At 39.3% G+C, this 19,189-nt stretch overlaps 1 protein-coding gene across 9 annotated transcripts in view; it reads left to right on the top strand.

The window, feature by feature from the left end:
* MCF2 (MCF.2 cell line derived transforming sequence) overlaps positions 1–19,189 on the top strand; it is a 103,704-nt gene that overhangs the window by 44,363 nt on the left and 40,152 nt on the right. For all 9 annotated transcript variants that reach the window (XM_058536861.1, XM_058536862.1, XM_058536858.1 and 6 more), the window contains 8 exons: positions 6,330–6,449; positions 7,262–7,378; positions 8,823–8,972; positions 11,239–11,372; positions 11,698–11,812; positions 14,673–14,792; positions 17,269–17,460; positions 18,442–18,633. In XM_058536861.1, the coding sequence (XP_058392844.1) occupies positions 6,330–6,449; positions 7,262–7,378; positions 8,823–8,972; positions 11,239–11,372; positions 11,698–11,812; positions 14,673–14,792; positions 17,269–17,460; positions 18,442–18,633 (1,140 nt within the window). The remainder of the gene's footprint in view (positions 1–6,329; positions 6,450–7,261; positions 7,379–8,822; positions 8,973–11,238; positions 11,373–11,697; positions 11,813–14,672; positions 14,793–17,268; positions 17,461–18,441; positions 18,634–19,189) is intronic.

The following is a 19,189-nucleotide window of genomic DNA, read 5'->3' as shown; positions in this document are numbered from 1 at the left end:
GACCATACAGTGCTTTAACAAACTTTCAATTTGTTTCCCATCTTTAAAAATCTTGAAGTTTCACACAGAAATCTGGATTTCTGGCTTCTTTTGAGAAGTCAAAGATCTGGCAAAGCTGGGCCCACCTTCTCACATGACAACATTTAGCTGGAACTGATGGGTTAAGCGCCCCTCCCCCATGCTTTCCAGTTCGCCACAATCCACACTGTTTCTTGTTACTCCGCATCATCTAGGAACAGTGTGAGTTGCCATTTTCCACCTCATTCAGGCTGTGTTTTAATTAAACCCTGCCTACTTCACTCATTTACATTATCCCCCAACGCACGGTGGGCATTCAAGTTTGTCCACTTTGCTTTAGGTTTCTTGTTTAGACACTTAACCTTGAACCTGATCCTTGTACCATCTTTGCTATGCTTCTCCAAGTTCCTCCTGTTGATCTTTTTTCTATCCATTAGTAGTTTCTCCAGAGGAAGGAAAGCTGAAATGGAAAAATATATATTCCTTTTATTTTTCAGTTATATCTTGCTTAAGAGTCTGGCTCTGCAGTCAGGTGAAGGTGGGTTTTAATTCTGCCACTTACGAGCTAGAAGTTCTTGAAAAATTACTTAACCTCACGAAACCTCAGTGTATTAGTTCCCTATTGCTGCTGTAACAAATTACCACAAACTTAGTAGCTTAAAAAAACACAACTGTATTCTGTTAAAGTTCTGGAGGTCAGAAGTCCAAAATTAGTCTCACTAGGCTAAAAGAAAGGTGTCAGCAGGGCTGTGTTCTTCTGGAGGCTCTAGAGGAGAATCCGTCTCCTTGACTTTTCCAGCTTCTAGAGGCTGCCTGCATTCCTTGGCCCATGGCCGCAGTTCACTCCGACCTCCACCTCTGTCATCACATCTCCTTCTCTGACTCTCCTGCCTCCCTCTTTGTCTAATAAGGATCCTTGTAATTTCATTGTTCCCATTCTAATAATCCAGGATCATCTCCCCATCTCAAGATCCTTAACTTAATCATATTTACAAGGTCCCTTTTGCCTCGTAAGGTAACATATTTATGGGTTTCAGGGATTAGGAAGTGGATGTCTTTGGGGAATCATTATTCTGCCTGCCACACTCACTTTCTCTAGTTGTGAAATGAGGATAAAAAGAGAACTTACTGCATGTAAAGTACTTAGCACAATGTCATAATAATGCTTATGATGGGTATAATTCTCGTAATAGTTGTTCAATAAAAAGCAACACTCCCACCCATGGCCAGCTAGCCAATCTCTTTTCCCTACCTTAGAGCTTCAAGAGGTCTTGAATATTTATAAATGTATGTATATATATATATTTTTTTTGCTAGAGAGAAGCTATGAAAAGTGGTCATTTACGTGAGGTTGTGGATTTGCTATAGTTAGACAGTATGGTAAGTGCCTATTTAGGTTTGACATAAGTAAATGGGACCGGGATTGAAAAATCCAGTGTATCTGAGTCATATGTGGGATTTAATGGGCGTGAAGGATAGAAACAATGTAGGTGATGTGAACTGTATGATTTCATCTTCTAAAAAAATTACTCTAACAAACCAAATGAATTGTTTGAGTGCCACTCAGTTGTTTAGTAGTTGTGTGGCTATTGTCTACAAGTTATTTATTCCTCCAAATGGCTATTCAATTTGAGAGTAGCTATTGGGTTAACAGAATCCATGTGTTCTAGGGGATTTGCATGGTAGCTCAATAAAGATCCTAAAATTATCCTATAATGAAAAACATTGTAAATGTAATTATACAGGTAGTAAATGAAGTTTTCATCCTTGATAGTGCATTTTCTTTAAAAATGCAAGTTTTTGTGAGCTTTTTGTGACAAGCAAATGACTAAACATTTTGAAGGAATTAAGGAAGAAGAATGTATGATAAAATAATCACCAAGTTTTACTTAAGAATGATCTGATTAGAATGTAGAATTATCTTTAGAAGCATTTTATACGGCTTTCAATGTTTGGGATAAACCACTTTGTCAAATGGAGGCAATAACTGATTTAATAAACAACCAACAGAAAATCCCTGACTTATGAGTGGCTGAATACCCCCAACCCTGCCTGAACTGGCTTCCCAACGGATTCTGTGGACAGTGATTCTGCTTCTCTCTCCTTTCTATTTTGTGCCCTGCTGTGTGATCAGCTGTCCCTGGACCTGGCTGCTGGGACAACTTTGCTCTCCTAGGGTAGAGACCATGGCCTTACCTCAGGCAGAGAGTTGCCACATGGCCCTCTCTCTATTCCCATAGTATCTTCCCTCTTCTCCCCCACAACACCCCCACAGTTTTGGAGGTGGGTGAGTATTCCAGGCTTTACATTGGTCAGCCCTAGGGTCTTGCATCTAGAGATTTCCCACGCAATACCAGAGAATATAATATTAAGGAAAGTCAGAGAGACAAAGGTGATGAGACCAGATTAGCGTAGAATCCATGAAAGAATAAAAGTAATTTTGCTTTAAGTGTTGGCAAAAGTAGGGTGCTTTCAATTTCATTTAAAAGTGAAAAAATAAGCTGGGTCAAGGCAGGTAAGTATAATAATAATTATACTGGTAATTTACCCAGGTGAAGGAGAAGGAAAGGCTTAACTCCTGAAGTGAATGGGGTAGAAATAGAATCAGTGCTCCCAATCTAAAAACAGGTCCAGAGTTCTCACAAGTCCCTGTCAGAGTCTCCCCTTAAGCAAGCCCTTATGCATATCCAGAAAGTTTTCTACCTAAACCTGCTTGTCCTTAGGGCCAAGAATCCAAGGAAAATTTAAAAAACTATCTTAGTAATTTTTTTTTTAAAGTTTACAAAAATGCCCTTATATTTATTATTTCTTTTAATTCTTACAGTAACTGTGGGAAGTATGCGCCATGCTTAGCATAAAATAAAATATACATTATGTACATAATAGAGAGTAGGATATACATTATCATTGGGACTCTCTGTCTCTACTTCTGGTTACTCTACATGATGGCTTTGTTCTTTGAAATAACCTTCTCCAGCAGCAGGGATCACGGCTTCCAGTAGCTCTGAAACTGCATCCTCAAAGTGTCCTTCCGTCAGCACTGGTTTGAAAAGTCCTAGAGCAGAACTTTGCTTCTGCTTACATCAAATTGTCATCCCACTGCTAATCATTGTGTGTTGGGAGGGCAAAGTCGTGCAGAAAGATAACAGTTCGCCTTGGGAATCAATATTAAGAATAATAAGAGGCTGTCTTAGTTCAGGGGGCTATAACAGAATACCATAGGCTGGGTGGCTTATAAACAACAGAAATTTATTTCTCACAGTTCTGGGGGCTGGAAGTACAAGATCAAAGTGCAGGCAAATTCGGTGTCTGGTGAGAGCCTGCTTCCTAGTTCATATACAGCTGTCTTTTCTCTGGGTTCTCACGTGGCAGAAGGGGTGAGGGAGCTCTCTGGGGTCTCTTTTTTTTTTTAAACTTTATTTATTTATTCCCCCCCCCAAGCCCCAGTAGATAATTGTATGTCATAGTTGCACATCCTTCTAGTTGCTGTATGTGGGACTCGGCCTCAGCATGGCTGGAGAAGCGGTGCGTCGGTGCGCGCCCAGGATCCGAACCCGAGCCACCAGCAGCAGAGTGTGCGCACTTAACTGCTAAGCCACAGGGCCAGCCCTCTGGGGTCTCTTTTATAAGGGCACTAATCCCATTCAGTAGGGCTCCGCCCTCATTACCTAATCACCTCCCAAAGGCCTCACCTCTTAATTCCATCACATCGGGAATTAGGTTTCAACATAAGAATTTGGGGGGGACATAAATAGTCAGAGTATAGCAGAGAGAAAGTAGTTTCTCATGAAAGGAGAGGATAGCACAGACATGGCCATCTGGGGGAGTTATGAGTTGGACAGCCATCCCAATTTGTGTTTTATTTATAATCATTGTTTAATTTACTGATTTAATTTTGTGCTCTTTTGTTTTATCTATTTGTGAGTATCACACTCAGTTTTGTTTCCCTCACTCTAGTTCTCATTGTCACTTAATTGTTTATGTTTTATCACCATCTCAAATTGAATTTTAAAAATCCCCAGGTTTTTTTTTTTTTTTTGTGAGGAAGATCAGCCCTGAGCTAACATCCATGCCAATCCTCCTCTTTTTGCTGAGGAAGACCGGCTCTGAGCTAACATCTATTGCCAATCCTCCTCCTTTTTGTTCCCACAGCCCCAGTAGATAGTTGTATGTCATAGCTGCACATCCTTCTAGTTGCTGTATGTGGGACGCCGCCTCTGCATGGCCGGAGAAGCGGTGCGTCGGTGTGTACCTGGGATCCGAACCCGGGCCACCAGTAGCGGAGCGCGTGCACTTAACCGCTAAGCCATGGGGCCGGCCCTAAAAATCCCCAGTTTTAAATGTCATTTCCCTTAGAGTCCAGGTCTTATACCTCAGTGAAAGTTACCCTTTTTTAAGAATAGACTTCATTTGTTAGAGCAGATTTAGGTTCACAGCAAATTGAGCAGGAAGTATGGAGTTCCCATAGACCTTGCCCCCATAATATCTTATGAATTTTTGTTTTATACTTTTGTTCAGTTACTACTATTTCAACATGCCTGAAATATTTATTTTATTGTTTTTTAAACATTAAAATGTATTTTAAACATTTTTGACGTTTTGCTTTATTATGCTTTAATCTGTTGTTTTGAGGCTGATGACTCCCAACTCTACATGCCCAGTCTAGACTTCTTTCCCTCACTCCTTGTGCATACATTTGTCTGATGGACATCATCTGGATGTCCTGCTGACCCTTCCAACCCAACATGTCCAAGAATGGGAGTCAGTATCTTATCCCCTCCCTAAAACCTGCTTCTCTTGTGTTCCCCATGTCAGTGAGGGTTGAACCTCCCACCCAGTTACTCAAGCCAGAAATCTGGAGACTGATGGTCCTAGTCTCTCCTTTCTCACCGGACACATTCAATCATCGTGTCATGCAGATTGTACCTCCTAAATTCTATCCTCATCCCTGCTTTGTTGCTCCAGTTCTGAAACTCATCATCCCTGGCTTGGATTACTGTACCAGCCTCCTAGCTCATCTGTCTGCTTCCACTCTTGTCCAAATCCACTCCTTTCCCAAAGCCAAGCTGATCCTTCTAAAATGCAAATCCATTCTGCTGCTTAAAACCTCTTAGATTCTTCCCTGGCCTTCAGAAAAAACCCCAAAGTCTTTCCTGATCTGGCTCCTGCCCTTCTTTCTAGCACCGTCTCCCATTGCCACACCCCCCAGCATCATTTTCCTCTAGTTTTCCAGACTGGAACCTCTTGAAGAGGTGGGGTAGTATAGTGATTAAAAGCACAGACTCAGGTGCAAATTAAGGCTTCACCAGCTGGGGCAAGTTATACTTAAACTCTCTGAGCCTCACTTTCTATAGTTGTAAAAGAGGATAGCCTAACCACTTCACAGGATTATTGTGAAGAGGAACTACGATAATGTTGGCAAAATACTTGGCATAGAGTAAGCATTTATGTGGTGGTTTATTATTAATATTGGGCCATACTGTTCCATCCCTCATAATTTTTCATAGTGCCCTTGTCTTTTGCACTCTTTCGTTTAGCAATTATTTCTTGACCACCTACTATGTGCCAGTATTCTCGAAGCTGGGGAAACTTAGGTGCACCAGAACGACGTGCTGATCTAATTAATTCCTCTTTATGCTTTGAGACTTTTTTGACTTTCTTAGGTCCAACATACTCTGTGCTACAACTTCCTGTTGCATGTTATTCTAATTCCTTCATTTCACTTATCAGCTTGTGCTATAGAGTTAGTGATTACTAATGGACTCCACTATTAGACTGTCACTTTCTTACAAGCTGGGTAGGGACTATATTAGATTAATGTGTGTACACTGAATGCTAACAGTGCCAGATAATCCTTCACTTAAATACATGGAGTGAACACATAGAAGATATTCACTGGATGAAAATAAAAATAGGATTCCATAATATAATTTTATTCCATTGTTTAGTGCAAATACACAGTATTTCAACTCCTTTTGGCTTTTAGGGCAATCCTGGGAAGCTGCCTTCTAATTCTGTTTTACAGTGAAGCTTAAGAGTATACTTCTTTGTAAGTTGGGGTTTACTTTAGTGTGAGAAAATTCCATCACATGAGCATTGCAAAGATCTGACCTGATGACCTTACATTAGTTTTATTTCTATTTCCATGTTTTTAGATTTTATCAATATCAATTTTTAAAGTTTTGTCCTTTTAGTGGCTTTTATGACTTTAAAATTTGCTTCCTTTAGTTACATATTTTCTGATATATGCTCAGTTGAGTGCATGTTTGGACAATTTTTTTCTTTCTTTCCTGTTTTCTTTTTTTCTACAGGCTTCCTTCCCTGGGAACTTGCACTTGGTTTTGGTTCTACGTCCTACCAGTTTTCTTCAACGAACTTTCACGGACATTGGATTTCGATTTAGTCAGGAAGATTTCATGCTCAAATTACCGGTAAGAGTATATTATTTAAATGTTTTGTCCCTTTAATTCTCAAGAAGACTTTGTACCATGTTGTTTATGTTTTACACGTGCTCACAAAACATTTAAAAGAAAAAAATAGAATTTGTCTTCCAAAAATGTGAATTTGAAGTGCCTAGACATCTTCTACTTCTACTGTTAAAATAAAGGAATAGATTAATAAATTCGTAAAAAAGCAATTCCTTTTGAAAAAGATAGATGTCAAATATGTTATATTTATGTGTATATATATGTATGTGTGGGTGTGTTTAAAAATCAGGACATTTTATTTTTAGTAAAAATGAGTGTGTGTTTTATGTATTTGAACTCCCTTGAACTTACATCCTGAGCTCGTTCAGAGTACTATGTTCTTTTTTTTAAAGATATTTTTATACATTAGGGTTAGGAACAGAGTGCTCATAAATTTTGCAAATGCTTTTGCAAAGATCAGTCCCTGCTGATAACTTATAACTTACTACATAAAGCCCTTTTATTTTGTTGTAGGCATAACATTCTTTCAGAAGGTTGACCATTAACAGTGCAAAATTTTAGATCAAGGAGAATTAGGTGTTTTGGTTTCTAAGGAGGTTAATTTTGCTTTACGGAGAAATGTTTTGTAAATGAAGACTGTTATTACATGAAGAGGGTAGTGCATACATATGGGGGGAGATTGTACAGGAGAGAATTGCCAGAACCATTTATAAAAGATAACTTTCTGCTATCTGAATGCTAAAGTTCATTGTACAGTTGAATGGAGGGATGCCACAGAGGGCAGTTAACAGTATCTTTCTTGCTTATTTATATAGGTTGTTATGCTGAGCTCAGTTAGTGATTTGCTGACATACATTGATGACAAGCAGTTAACCCCTGAGTTAGGCGGCACCTTGCAGTACTGCCACAGTGAATGGATCATCTTCAGAAATGTATGTTTCTTTTGCCCTTACTGTAGAGCCTATAGTTCATGTTAGCCTTTAAATCTAGTTCTAGAATTTTTTCCTCTTTGGGAAAAACAGCTTTTCTGGGGCTCCTACTTTTCAAATACATATATAATTCAACATCTTGATTTTCTTCCATAGGAAATATCTAGAAATGATGAAGAGTCCCTGAGGATGACAACTGAAGGCGAGGCTTAGGGAATAAGGAGGTCATACTCCACCCACCCCCTCCTGTGGCCATGTAGTAACTTGAAAAGACAGAGGGTTTGCGTTCAAATCCTGGCACTACTGACTTTTAGCTATATGACCTTGGACAAGTTGTAGAACCTTTCTCAGTCTCAGTTTTCCCAATTATAAAATGGGAACAATAATACTTTATCTCAGGGATATTGGGAAGATTAAATGAGATAGCAAATGTGAAATGTTTGGCACAGTGCCTGGCATATGACAAGCCCTCACAAAATGCAAGTAATATTATTAATCTCATCCTAGTGATGCTCCTGAAGCAATTAGATTTGTAGCAAAGATTTTTTCTGTTCTAGAAATTTACAAACAGGCGAGGGCCCTGTGCCTCGCAAGTGTGAGTCTGTGGTATGAGAATCTCTACTCCAAATCCCAGCGATGTGGGAACTCTTCTGAAGGAAGTAATGATGTTTGATTAAATAAGGATTCTATTTTACTCACTGTTATTCTTCATTCAGCAGTCCTATTCACTCACATGAAGGTGTAGTGTCAAAATTAGCAGTGTCTAGCCTTAAATAACCTAAAAAGCTATTAAAAAAAGAACAGATACCTTGAGCTGCGTGGTAAACAGAGGGTTTATATGGTCTCTATATGTTGCCCTTCTTTCTCTGAATAATTGATTTTGGAAACAAAAGAAACAACAAAACCTTACTTGACATTTTAGGGCAACAGAACCTGAAATGCATTGTTGTGACTAGATGTCCCCTCTTCACTTTAGTCTGTCACCTTGCTTGGAATGCTAATGGTTGTTCATAAACGATAATAAACAAGTATGAAGTGGCTTTGGTGTTCTCATCTCTCTTCAGAAGTAAAGTTATTACGAAGCAATTTTATAGTTGCAGAGTTTACTAGAATAAGGAAAACACTGTGTTTTTCAAGGGCATAAAACAAATTACTCAGTACATGGCACCTTTAAGAAATGGTTTTCATTTGTATCCAAGAAATAAGTACAGAAATTTGGATAAAAGACATTCAAGAAGAGTCTTCACCTCACTTTAGTTTCTTAGAGGCTTAGATGCAAAGTTAGAGTTGATTGCCAAGGGCAATGCCAGCTTTCCTTAGGAAAAGAGAGTTCATAGTGTATGTGTTTGCTGCCATACCTAAAGAAAATTAAATACAATTACTGATCCAAGTTTTGATACACTGGCAGAGTTTCCATAGAATTAAAAGAATCACTGGGTCTTTGCAGGCTATAGAAAATTTTGCCCTCACAGTGAAAGAAATGGCTCAGATGTTACAGTCCTTTGGAACTGAACTGGCTGAGACAGAACTACCAGATGATATTCCTTCCATAGAAGAAATTCTTGCAATTCGTGCTGAAAGGTATCACTTGTTAAAGGTATGTCCGATAGAGTGAACAAACAAAAGTTTTCCATGGTCTTTCTTTTTCTAGAGAGGTGTTCAGTGTGTCCATTTCACACTAATTGGTGAGTAGAGAGACTAAAGACATATGTATATGTTATAAAGCACACTATTAAAAAGTAAGAATACTTTACAAGAGGAGAATGTCCTGGATATGTTGAATCTGTGTCCCCTTTGTAAATGGTGCATTCTCTTGAGAAGTTGTTTATTTGTAAATAGAATAGTTTATAAATGCTCCAGAATAAGAAATCCACAGTCATTTCTGTTATCAGGTATTCTTTTTTTTTTTTTTTTGTGAGGAAGATCAGCCCTGAGCTAACATCCATGCCAATCCTCCTCTTTTTGCTGAGGAAGACCGACTCTGAGCTAACATCCGTGCCCATCTTCCTCTACTTTATATGGGATGCTGCCACAGCATGGCCTGACAAGTGGTGCATCGGTGCGCGCCTGGGATCTGAACCCGGGCTGCTAGCAGCAGAGCGCGCGCACTTAACCGCTACGCCATGGGGCCAGCCCGTGTCAGATATTCTTTATCTTATGGAAAGGCCCTCTCATTTGGAAAGCTAGAGTGAGAATCAAGAGGAAGACAGGTGTTTTATTTTAAGGTCTGCCACAGACCTTACAATACAGTACAATGTGAAATGGAGGAGAGCTTGATGGAAGTTAGCAGGTTTGATTTCTTGTCCCAACTCTGCCATATACTAGCATTGTGACCAAGGCAAACATTGGTAAATTGATTACAAGCTTTCTTTTCCACAGAATACTAGTTCTTGATGTTTTCTACAGTAGACCACAGATGGCATGTGGATTTTGCTTTCCTAACCAATTGTCTGGAGTGTTGTGTTGTGAAGGATTCTGAGTCACAATTCAGACAATTACTGAGTATTTTTAGATTCACTTTCCTCAAAAAGTTTAAGAATGATCTGAACAAGCACCAAGCATCCCTGTATGACTCATGTCCTTCATGTGATAATAGGCATGCTGCGGGCACTGACAGATACAAACTCTCAGGAGAGGTGACATTTTTAAATTCAGAAGAGGAAAGATGCTGAAATTTTGAATCATAATCTAAAAGCAAAACTCTGTTCAAGGAAAGAAAGTTCTGTCCCTCAGAAACTGTGTGATTGGGTAATTTGCTTACCTTCTCTGAGTTTTAGTTTCCTTATATGTACAATGAAGGTGATGATGATGGTGATGACACTTGCATACCTTATAGGGTGATTGTGAGGATGAAATGAAGTAAAGTATGTGATGTATGTACAACAGTGTTTGACACATAGTTGGCACTTCAAAAGTATTAGCTCTTAATGTTTATCTTCTTATTCATATTAGTGGTGGTGTCATGGAACCTGTTTCTAGAAAAATACATGTACACCCAGATTTTTGCTTAAAATTTCAGAACGCCCTTGGATCTCCTGAAGGAAGTTATAGATCACTCTTAGATGCCTGAAGAATCCACCCTCCAAGGTTAAGACCTTCTAAATAGAAGCATATGCCTTATGAGGAATTAATTAATCCAAATGTGAAGTAACATAATACTTATGGCAGGTAGTGATTGGTAACAATTAAGGATTAGTAGGAAAGGCATCTAACTCTATCTGAACATGCATTAAATATTATTTGTAACTTTATTATGCTACTACTACTTTATTGGAGCACATTAAACATATTAGCAGAATAGAACAGAATAAATTAGAACTTTCTATCAGTAAGAGGAGGAGGCTACAAATGGAGCATGGGGTACTTCTGCCTGGAAAGATCTTATAAAAATAGTGATTGTTGGGGCCGGCCCCGTGGCGTAGCGGTTAAGTGCGCGTGCTCCGCTGCTGGCGGCCCGGGTTCGGATCCGGGGCGCGCACTGACGTACCGCTTGTCAGGCCATGCTGTGGCGGCGTCCCATATAAAGTGGAGGAAGATGGGCACAGATGTTAGCCCAGGGCCAGTCTTCCTCAGCAAAAAGAGGAGGATTGGCATGGATGTTGGCTCAGGGCTGATCTTCCTCACACACACACACAAAATACTGATTGCAACATCCATTTAATAGGCAGAGGCTCCTTGGAGATCCTTGCAGCTTTTGGATTCTGTGGTACTGAAGTATTCCTTGATTTTTCAGTGGTGAAAGCAAAGGCCATTCCAGAACTGCCATTTCTGTTCTGCATGCTATAGGTGTATGCTTCCTTCTCTTCAGGTCATTCAGATTAGCTTACTAGCAGGCTGATAGATCCTATTGTGCCTTTGTACAGAATGATATTACAGCTGTAACCAAAGAAGGAAAAATTCTGCTAACAAATCTGGAAGTGCCTCACACTGAAAAAGCTATTAGTTCAAGACTTGACCATCATGAGCAAATAAGTGGTGACTGGCAAACTATTAATAAGTGAGTATTCTCTTTTTGGTTTAGAGTTACTTATTTTATACTTTTGAAAGGGAATTATACATTTTTCGCTGCAATCTGTTAAGTGTGAAAGTTTTCCTGGACCCCTGGAAATCTGAGAACTCCTTCCTGACTCATCTCACAGAGTTTAGTTTGCTTGTAGAAGAGGACATTGTAGACGTCATTGTGGACATTGATGGTCTCTACCTGGCCAAGTGTCGTGGGCTATGACTTTGCCTATAATTCTTAATGTCCAAACCAGATTTATCTACATACCTACAGAACAAATCGTTGTTTTTAAGGAATTCTATGACTTTTCTTTGTTAAGATTGCTGACTCAAGTACATGATATGGAAACAGCTTTTGATGGATTTTGGGAAAAACACCAACTAAAAATGGAGCAGTATCTACAGCTATGGAAGTTTGAGCAGGATTTTCAAGAGGTCAGTTAAAACATTCCTTTATATATTTCTTTTCATTCTGCCAGAGGTTCTTATTCCTTGATCATCAGAAATACAGTCACAGAAGATGCCCATTTATACCCAGAGAGAGATGAAAAGGAGGCAACTGTGAGTGCAACTTGACCTTGAATGGCGAAAACAATTACTAAAAAGCCAAGACTTCTACTTCTTTGGCTTACTCATTTCCTACAAAAAAGCACTTTAGTGCTCACATATGTGATGGGGACAAAGTTGCTATCTACCTTGATGTTTGTTATTCAAATTTATTGGGATATAAAATGCTTTCAGACTCTGGGATAGCTTTCCAAAGAAATAATACTAGCTTCCTTCTTGATTGTTTAAAATACCATAGACCTAGGCCAACCATATTTCATATGATCTAAAACCATTTTTTTGATCCAGCAATTTATTTCTGTGAAAAGCCTGATGGATAAAATTAAATCATGTTTTGTTACCCTTTATTTAAAGTATATTCTAGTTAGATCCTTTTGGAAAATCTATCGTATATGGTCAAGAGACATAGGTTTGGTTTCTTCTTTTCTTTGCAGTCAGACTTTCATAGTACTTTACTGGAGGATCCAAGGAAAAATCACTTCTTTTCTCTCTTGCCTGTGGCCAGTTTGTTTTCTACCCATGAGTGGCTTACTTGCTTGATATTTCATTTGGTCCAGCAGAATTAGGTTTGGGAGGGGCACTGCATTCTGGACACACGGCTCAGTTACTCCCAGCCTTTTCCCTCCTGTGATTTAAATAGATTTTGAAATGCCATGCTCTTAATGAACCCTTCCTTAAAGTAAGAAAAGGTCGAATTGCTCTTGGTCCTTCCAGATATTTGTGTCTCTCCCTCCTCCCCAGTCGAATGCATGCAAAGATAGCACTTTTCCTGAACATACCCATTATGTCTCTATTTATATGTTAATTTGCATCCCTACTGAATTCTTGTCCTGTGGTTATATTCTGTTTCTTCAAGTCATTGTTGCCTCTAATCAGTATTGTTGTCATTTCTTAGATTGTAATCTCACTAACACGATGTGTATCTCATAGTGACATGCAGATAGGTTCTATATATTTAGGAGTTTAGCTTAAAAACAAACTTATTTGGAAATTCAGACTTACAGAAAAGTCTGAATATTCTCAAACTTGAGATATTCTTGAATATATAGAGAAAATAGGAATATTCTCTTGCATAATCGCACTACAGTTATCAAATTCAGTACATTTAACAATCATGCAATACTTTTGCCGATCTACCATCAGTATTCCAATTTTGTCAATTGACTCACTAATGTCCTTTATATCATTTTCCTCCCTCCAGTACAGGATCCAGTCTAGATGGTTGGGTATTGCATTAAATTGTCATGTCTCTTTAGCTTCCTTTAATCTAGAACATTTCCATAGCCTTGCTTTGTCTTGTATGACACTGATGTTTTTCAAGAATACAGTCCTTTTTAAAATCAAATGTTCTTCATTTTGAGTTTGTCTGACATTTTCTCACGATTAGATTAATCTGTATATGACCAACAAGAATACTACATAAGTGATGTGTCCTTCTGAGAGTATCAGATATGGAGATAAATGAAGTCCACCAGCCCCTCATTGTTGATGTGGATTTGGATCACCCAGTCAGGGTGCTGTTGAATTTCTCCACTGTACAGTTTCTTTAGTTTCTTTTTTCCCTTGTAACTAGTAGGAAATATGTGGGGAGAAAATTTAAGGCCATACAAATATCTCGTTCCTCATCAATTGATCCACATAGATTTAGCATCAATTGATGATTCTTGCTTCAACCAATCTTTACTATGGTGGTTGTGAGATGCTGATTTTCCAACTCTGGTGTCCCATCCACATTTACCAGTCCACGTAGTCATGCCACTGTAAGCAAGGGCCTTCCCTTCTCCCCATTTATTTATTTATCTATTTATTGGGTTCATGGCTTTCTAGTTTTTCAACGGTTTATAATCATTACTATTTTTTATTTTTTTGTGAGGAAGATCAGCCCTGAGCTAACATCCATGCCAATCCTCCTCTTTTTGCTGAGGAAGACCGGCCATGAGCTAACATCTATTGCCAATCTTCCTCCTTTTTTTCCCCTTTTTTCTCCCCAAAGCCCCAGTAGATAGTTGTATGTCATAGTTGCACATCCTGCTAGTTGCTGTATGTGGGACACCGCCTCAGCATGGCCTGACAAGCGGTGCGTCAGTATGCGCCTGGGATCCAAACCCGGGCCACCAGTAGCAGAGCACATGCACTTAACCACTAAGCCATGGGGCCGGCCCCTAATCATTACTATTTTGTTGTTTCAAACTGGCTACTGTGTCCCTGTGACATGTCCAAACATTATTTTTATGACTTCATTACTTTCTGGCACAAAGAGATGTTCCAAGCTCATCTTATTCCTACTCTGCCTGAGCCCTGGAACCAGCGATTTTCCTGAGAAGCTCTGTTTTCTTTCTGGGAAATTATATTAAAGACCAAGATCTGGGTGCTAGGTGTGCTCATTGCTACTGAAGGGTCTTTGTTTCTAGAACCATTCACCATAGAGATAGGGAATATATATATGCATGTATATACACATATACATACTTCCATACACGTCCACATATACATGCCCTCACATGTTGATAGTGATATATGAATCATCAGAACACACTGATGTCTAGGAGGTTAAATTTTAACAGATTATATCAATTTCTGTGAATAAAATAACTGAAGATATTTTCCATATGCGCAATTTTTCCATATTGATGTTCTTATTTAATGGCATTTCCTACAAAATTTAATTATTAAGGGAAAATGCTTAATGATTTGTGTGCTTTTAAGACTTATTTTTTCCTATTTTTAGCTGGTGAGTGACGTTGAACTTCTGTTAAACCAACAAGCAGAGTTGGCAGATGTAACAGGGAATATAGCTCAAGTAAAACAAAAAATAAAAAAGTTGGAAAACTTAGATGAGAATTCTCAGGTAAGATTACATTTCAGATGTTCTCTATATTAATGGAGTATAATAGTTACATTTTGATGGTTTTTAGTGGTATAAACCCTTATTCTGATTAATCTCTCATAGCAGCAATATGTATAATTGGTTTAATAATATTGGCCTGTATTCTGTTCTGTTCAATGTGAGCCTGAGGTGACACTGCAGATATGTCATGTAGTTGTAATAGGAGGTCTCTGAGACAATGATGTGAACTGTTTCAGACCCACCAATGGGAATAAGCTAGAAAAATGTCTATCAAAAATGGTACTTGGTCCTTGAAAATGATTGAAACATACAAGATCATAATTCCTTAAATATCCATCATGAGATATATGCAGTTGAACCAAACATAGATTCATACAGATAGATCTACTTAGTCTTACTAGCTGTGTGATCTTGGGTAAATTGATTCAATTTCCTCAGCCTCAATGTCCTCATCTATTAATTGGGGATGAAATAACCTGCTTTGCAGAGTGATCATGAGGATTCATTAAGATGTTGTAGATAAAACATTTAGCACAGTATCTGGGATATATGGATATGCAGTAAGTTCTCCAAAGAGCCAGCTGTCATTATTCTACTGTTCTTAAAGCTTGGACTGGGGCCGGCCGGTGGAGTAGCAGTTAAGTTCACGCGTTCCGCTTCAGTGGTCTGCAGCCGGGGGTTCGCTGGTTCAGATCCTGGGCGCGGACCTACTCACCGCTCATCAAGCCATGCGGGGGCGGTGTCCCATATAGAAGAGCTACCACTCTACAACTACGATACACAACTATGTACTGGGGCTTTGGGAGAAGAAAAGAAAAAAGAGGAAGATTGGCAACAGATGTTAGTGCAAGGCCAGTCTTCCTCAAAAAAAAAAAAAGCTTGGATTCATAACTTGAATACTTAGCAAATGAAGAGCAAATACTTAGCTTTGCTCATCTGTCTTGTATGTGAGAGCAAGGCCATGGTTTTTAAGTGCATTCTCAGCAAACAGATCTATGGGTGAACCACAAGAATCTAAAAACAAAAATTGAGAGGCAGCAGGTATGGTGATCAGTTCTGGAATTACGCTTGTAGATCTTTGTGATTGTGGGACCATTTACAAGTCTCTATGGTACACAAGAAAGAGAAGGCAAACTGGCTTGGAAACTAGGGGTCTTTGACTTTTTTGTTTGTTTGTTTTTGTTTTGTTTGTTTTCATTTTGTTTTGTTTTTAATAATTTTTAGTTTTAATTGTGGTAACAGACACATAACATAAAATTTACCATCTTGCACCATTTTTAAGTGCACTGTTCAGTAGTGCTAAGTATATTCACATTGTTGTGCAACAGATCTCCAGAACTTTTTCATCTTGCAAAACTGAAACTCTATATCTATTAAACAACAACTCCCTATTTTAACTTGGTTTTCCCACTAGCTAGGTAGGCTAGTCACTTCTTCATTCTGGGCTTCAGTTTTCTTTATTTTACCTCGACAAACGTTTCCTGTGTTCCTGCTACGTTTCAGTCACTATACTGCGAGAGTCAGTATGTGACAGATTGGAGACAAGGCTGCTAAGATCCCTTTTACATGGAAACTCTGTGACATTCACTTCAGATATGTAAAGTAGTCAGGTAGATGACAACTCTAATAAGATTTCCAAGGCTGAGATGATATGAAATCCATTCACTTTCATTTGGCTGATGGTACCTCATTTTTTTTTTTTTTTTGCTGAGGAAGACCAGCTCTGAGCTAATGTCTATTGCCAATCCTCCTCCTTTGTTTTTCCCCCAAAGCCCCAGTAGATAGTTGTATGTCATAGTTGCACATCCTTCTAGTTGCTGTACGTGGGATGCGGCCTCAGTGTGGCTGGAGAAGCGGTGCGTGGGTGCGCCCGGGATCTGAACCCGGGCCACCAGTAGTGGAGTGCGCGCACTTAACCGCTAAGCCATGGGGCCGGCCCCCTCATTTTTTTTTTTTTAAGATTTTATTTATTTTATTTCCCCCCAAAGCCCCAGTACATAGTTGTATGTCATAGCTGCACATTCTTCTAGTTGCTGTATGTGGGACGCGGCCTCAGCATGGCCCGAGAAGCGGTGCGTCGGTGCACGCCCAGGATCCGAACCCGGGCCACCAGCAGCGGAGTGCATGCACTTAACCACTAAGCCATGGGGCCAGCCCTGATGGTACCTCATTTAATAGAAGCGGTTCTGTTCTAAATCTGTACATACCAGGAGAAGCAAATCTCATCCACATTCTAGGCGGCTGGTTAATTTTCTGCTGCTGTTACCAGAAATACGTGAGCTTCTGATGACATCACTGCTGTAGCTAATTACTGTAACGAAGGCTTTTTGTAGCCTGCAGAAGTATGACGTCAAATCATATTTTTGGCGATATATCTCCCTTGCTCAACCGATTTGCTTCTTAGTTACTTTCTTTTTTTCCCCTCTATTTGAACAGAGATCATGCAGTTATTGTTTTACTTCTTTCTCAAAATCAGGATCTGTTAGCAAAGGCTCGGTTTGTGATATTACACGGACACAGACTTGCAGCAAGTCACCATTATGCGCTTGATTTGATCTGCCAGAGGTGCAACGAGCTCCGTTACCTATCTGATATTTTGGTTGATGAGATCAAAGCCAAACGGATACAGCTGAGCAGGATCTTCAAAATGCATAAACTCCTGCAACAGGTAGTGTCATGGAACATGATGCATTTTTGAAAAAGAAGATCATTTTTTTCCTGGGTCCCTCTCAGCGGTTATAGGGTTGGGTCCGGTAGAGCTTTGGAATTAAATTTGTAAGAAGTCTGGAGGACTGAGTTTGGTTATGCTTATTTAATCCATCTACTTCTGCAGTATCATAGCAGGGCTATTATTGTAAGAATTTTGGCCTCTGTTATATTGAAATCATGGCTGTGATGGCTTCCTTTCTATTTTGGATACATCTCTGAAGCCTCCACTCTGGTGATAGTTTGCACTCAGGACACTTTTAAAAGCCCTGGGGGCATTTTGCTAGAGCCTGAAACTCATTCCACATTTCCTAGTTACAGCAATAAAAAAATTAAACAGTGACTGGAAAATATTCCTCCATGGCTTGTGGGTCTGACCCCTTGCTTGATTAGGCAGTGAAGAGAAGATCTGGTCTTGGCAGTGGAATGGAAAATAGGAGTATCACTTATAGGCATTGTATCTGAACATGAAAATTTTAATCTGTACATCTCCTTTTCTGGCAAGAAAACTTTTATCCTTGTCCTCGGCAATCATTATGCATTTATATCACACTTTATATTTTGCTAGGAGATTCATATTTCAGTTATTGATTTTGAGAAAATAGCATACAGCTGAAATGTTACTGTTGAGAGAATGGCCAGACTCCTGCTGCAGAGTGAATTCCTTGATATGAAATAAGTACAGCGCTTCCCAACCTTGGCTGTGCATCAGAAATACCTGTGGAGCTCTCTAAAAATCTAAATGCCTGGCTTATGGCCCAGAGCTACTGAATCATAATTTCTGGGGGCAGAACCCAGATATCTTTATTTTTTAACAGCTCTGAAAGCAACTCTGATTCACAGAAGCCAGGGGTGGTAAACACTCTCTTAAGGGACAAACATATTTCTTCTTTCTTCATTCATGGTTTGTTTTGTGTATGTATGTGTATGATTTGCTCACCAGGCTCGTCAGTGCTGTGATGAAGGAGAATGTCTTCTAGCTAATCAGGAAGTAGATAAGTTTCAGTCTAAAGAAGATACTCAGAAAGCCCTCCAAGACATCGAAAATTTTCTTGAAATGGCTCTGCCCTTTATAAATTATGATCCTGAAACCCTACAGTATGAATTTGATGTAATTTTATCTCCTGAACTCAAGGTAAGAGGCTGTTTTTTTCAAATTCACAAATTTTAAAAAACCATAATTGCAGTAGTGTTGGTAAGAGTTTTACTACTTCCCTGCTAACTCTATGTCAGATTGCAATTACCCAGTTCTCTTAAGGATTAGGGGTGATATTAGTGCCACTGTTAAGCATCAAAGAATCCAAAGGCTTATGCTTGCTGTGTAATAGAGTAATTCCCCTTTTGAGCTCTGACTCCATTATTTTTAAACTCTTTTCACATACTAGGAGCTCTCACATACATTTTCCTGTGCATCCTTGGAGAAAGACCTAAAGCTGTCCTAGGAGAATATGGGCCCATGTCAAGAGCACTCTACTCTAAACATCTTTCCTTTGTGCTGCTGTGACCACCAACAGATGCTCTGTGAACCCAGATCTGGCTTTCCTACTCAGTTTGAGGATGAAGGGATAAAGAAAGGATCTGGGGCTTCTTGGGGAAGAGGATCAGGCAGAAGTTGGTGTTAGCAGGGTGGAGAGCTATGGGTTAGTTCAGTACCACTCAGTTGGAGATGTCATGAAGCACTCTGTCCACAT

This window comes from Diceros bicornis, chromosome X (genome assembly GCF_020826845.1).
Source record: "Diceros bicornis minor isolate mBicDic1 chromosome X, mDicBic1.mat.cur, whole genome shotgun sequence".
In the NCBI taxonomy this organism is placed as follows: domain Eukaryota; kingdom Metazoa; phylum Chordata; class Mammalia; order Perissodactyla; family Rhinocerotidae; genus Diceros; species Diceros bicornis.
The sequence above is the reverse complement of the archived record's forward strand: the minus strand, read 5'-3'. Positions and strand labels throughout refer to the sequence as shown.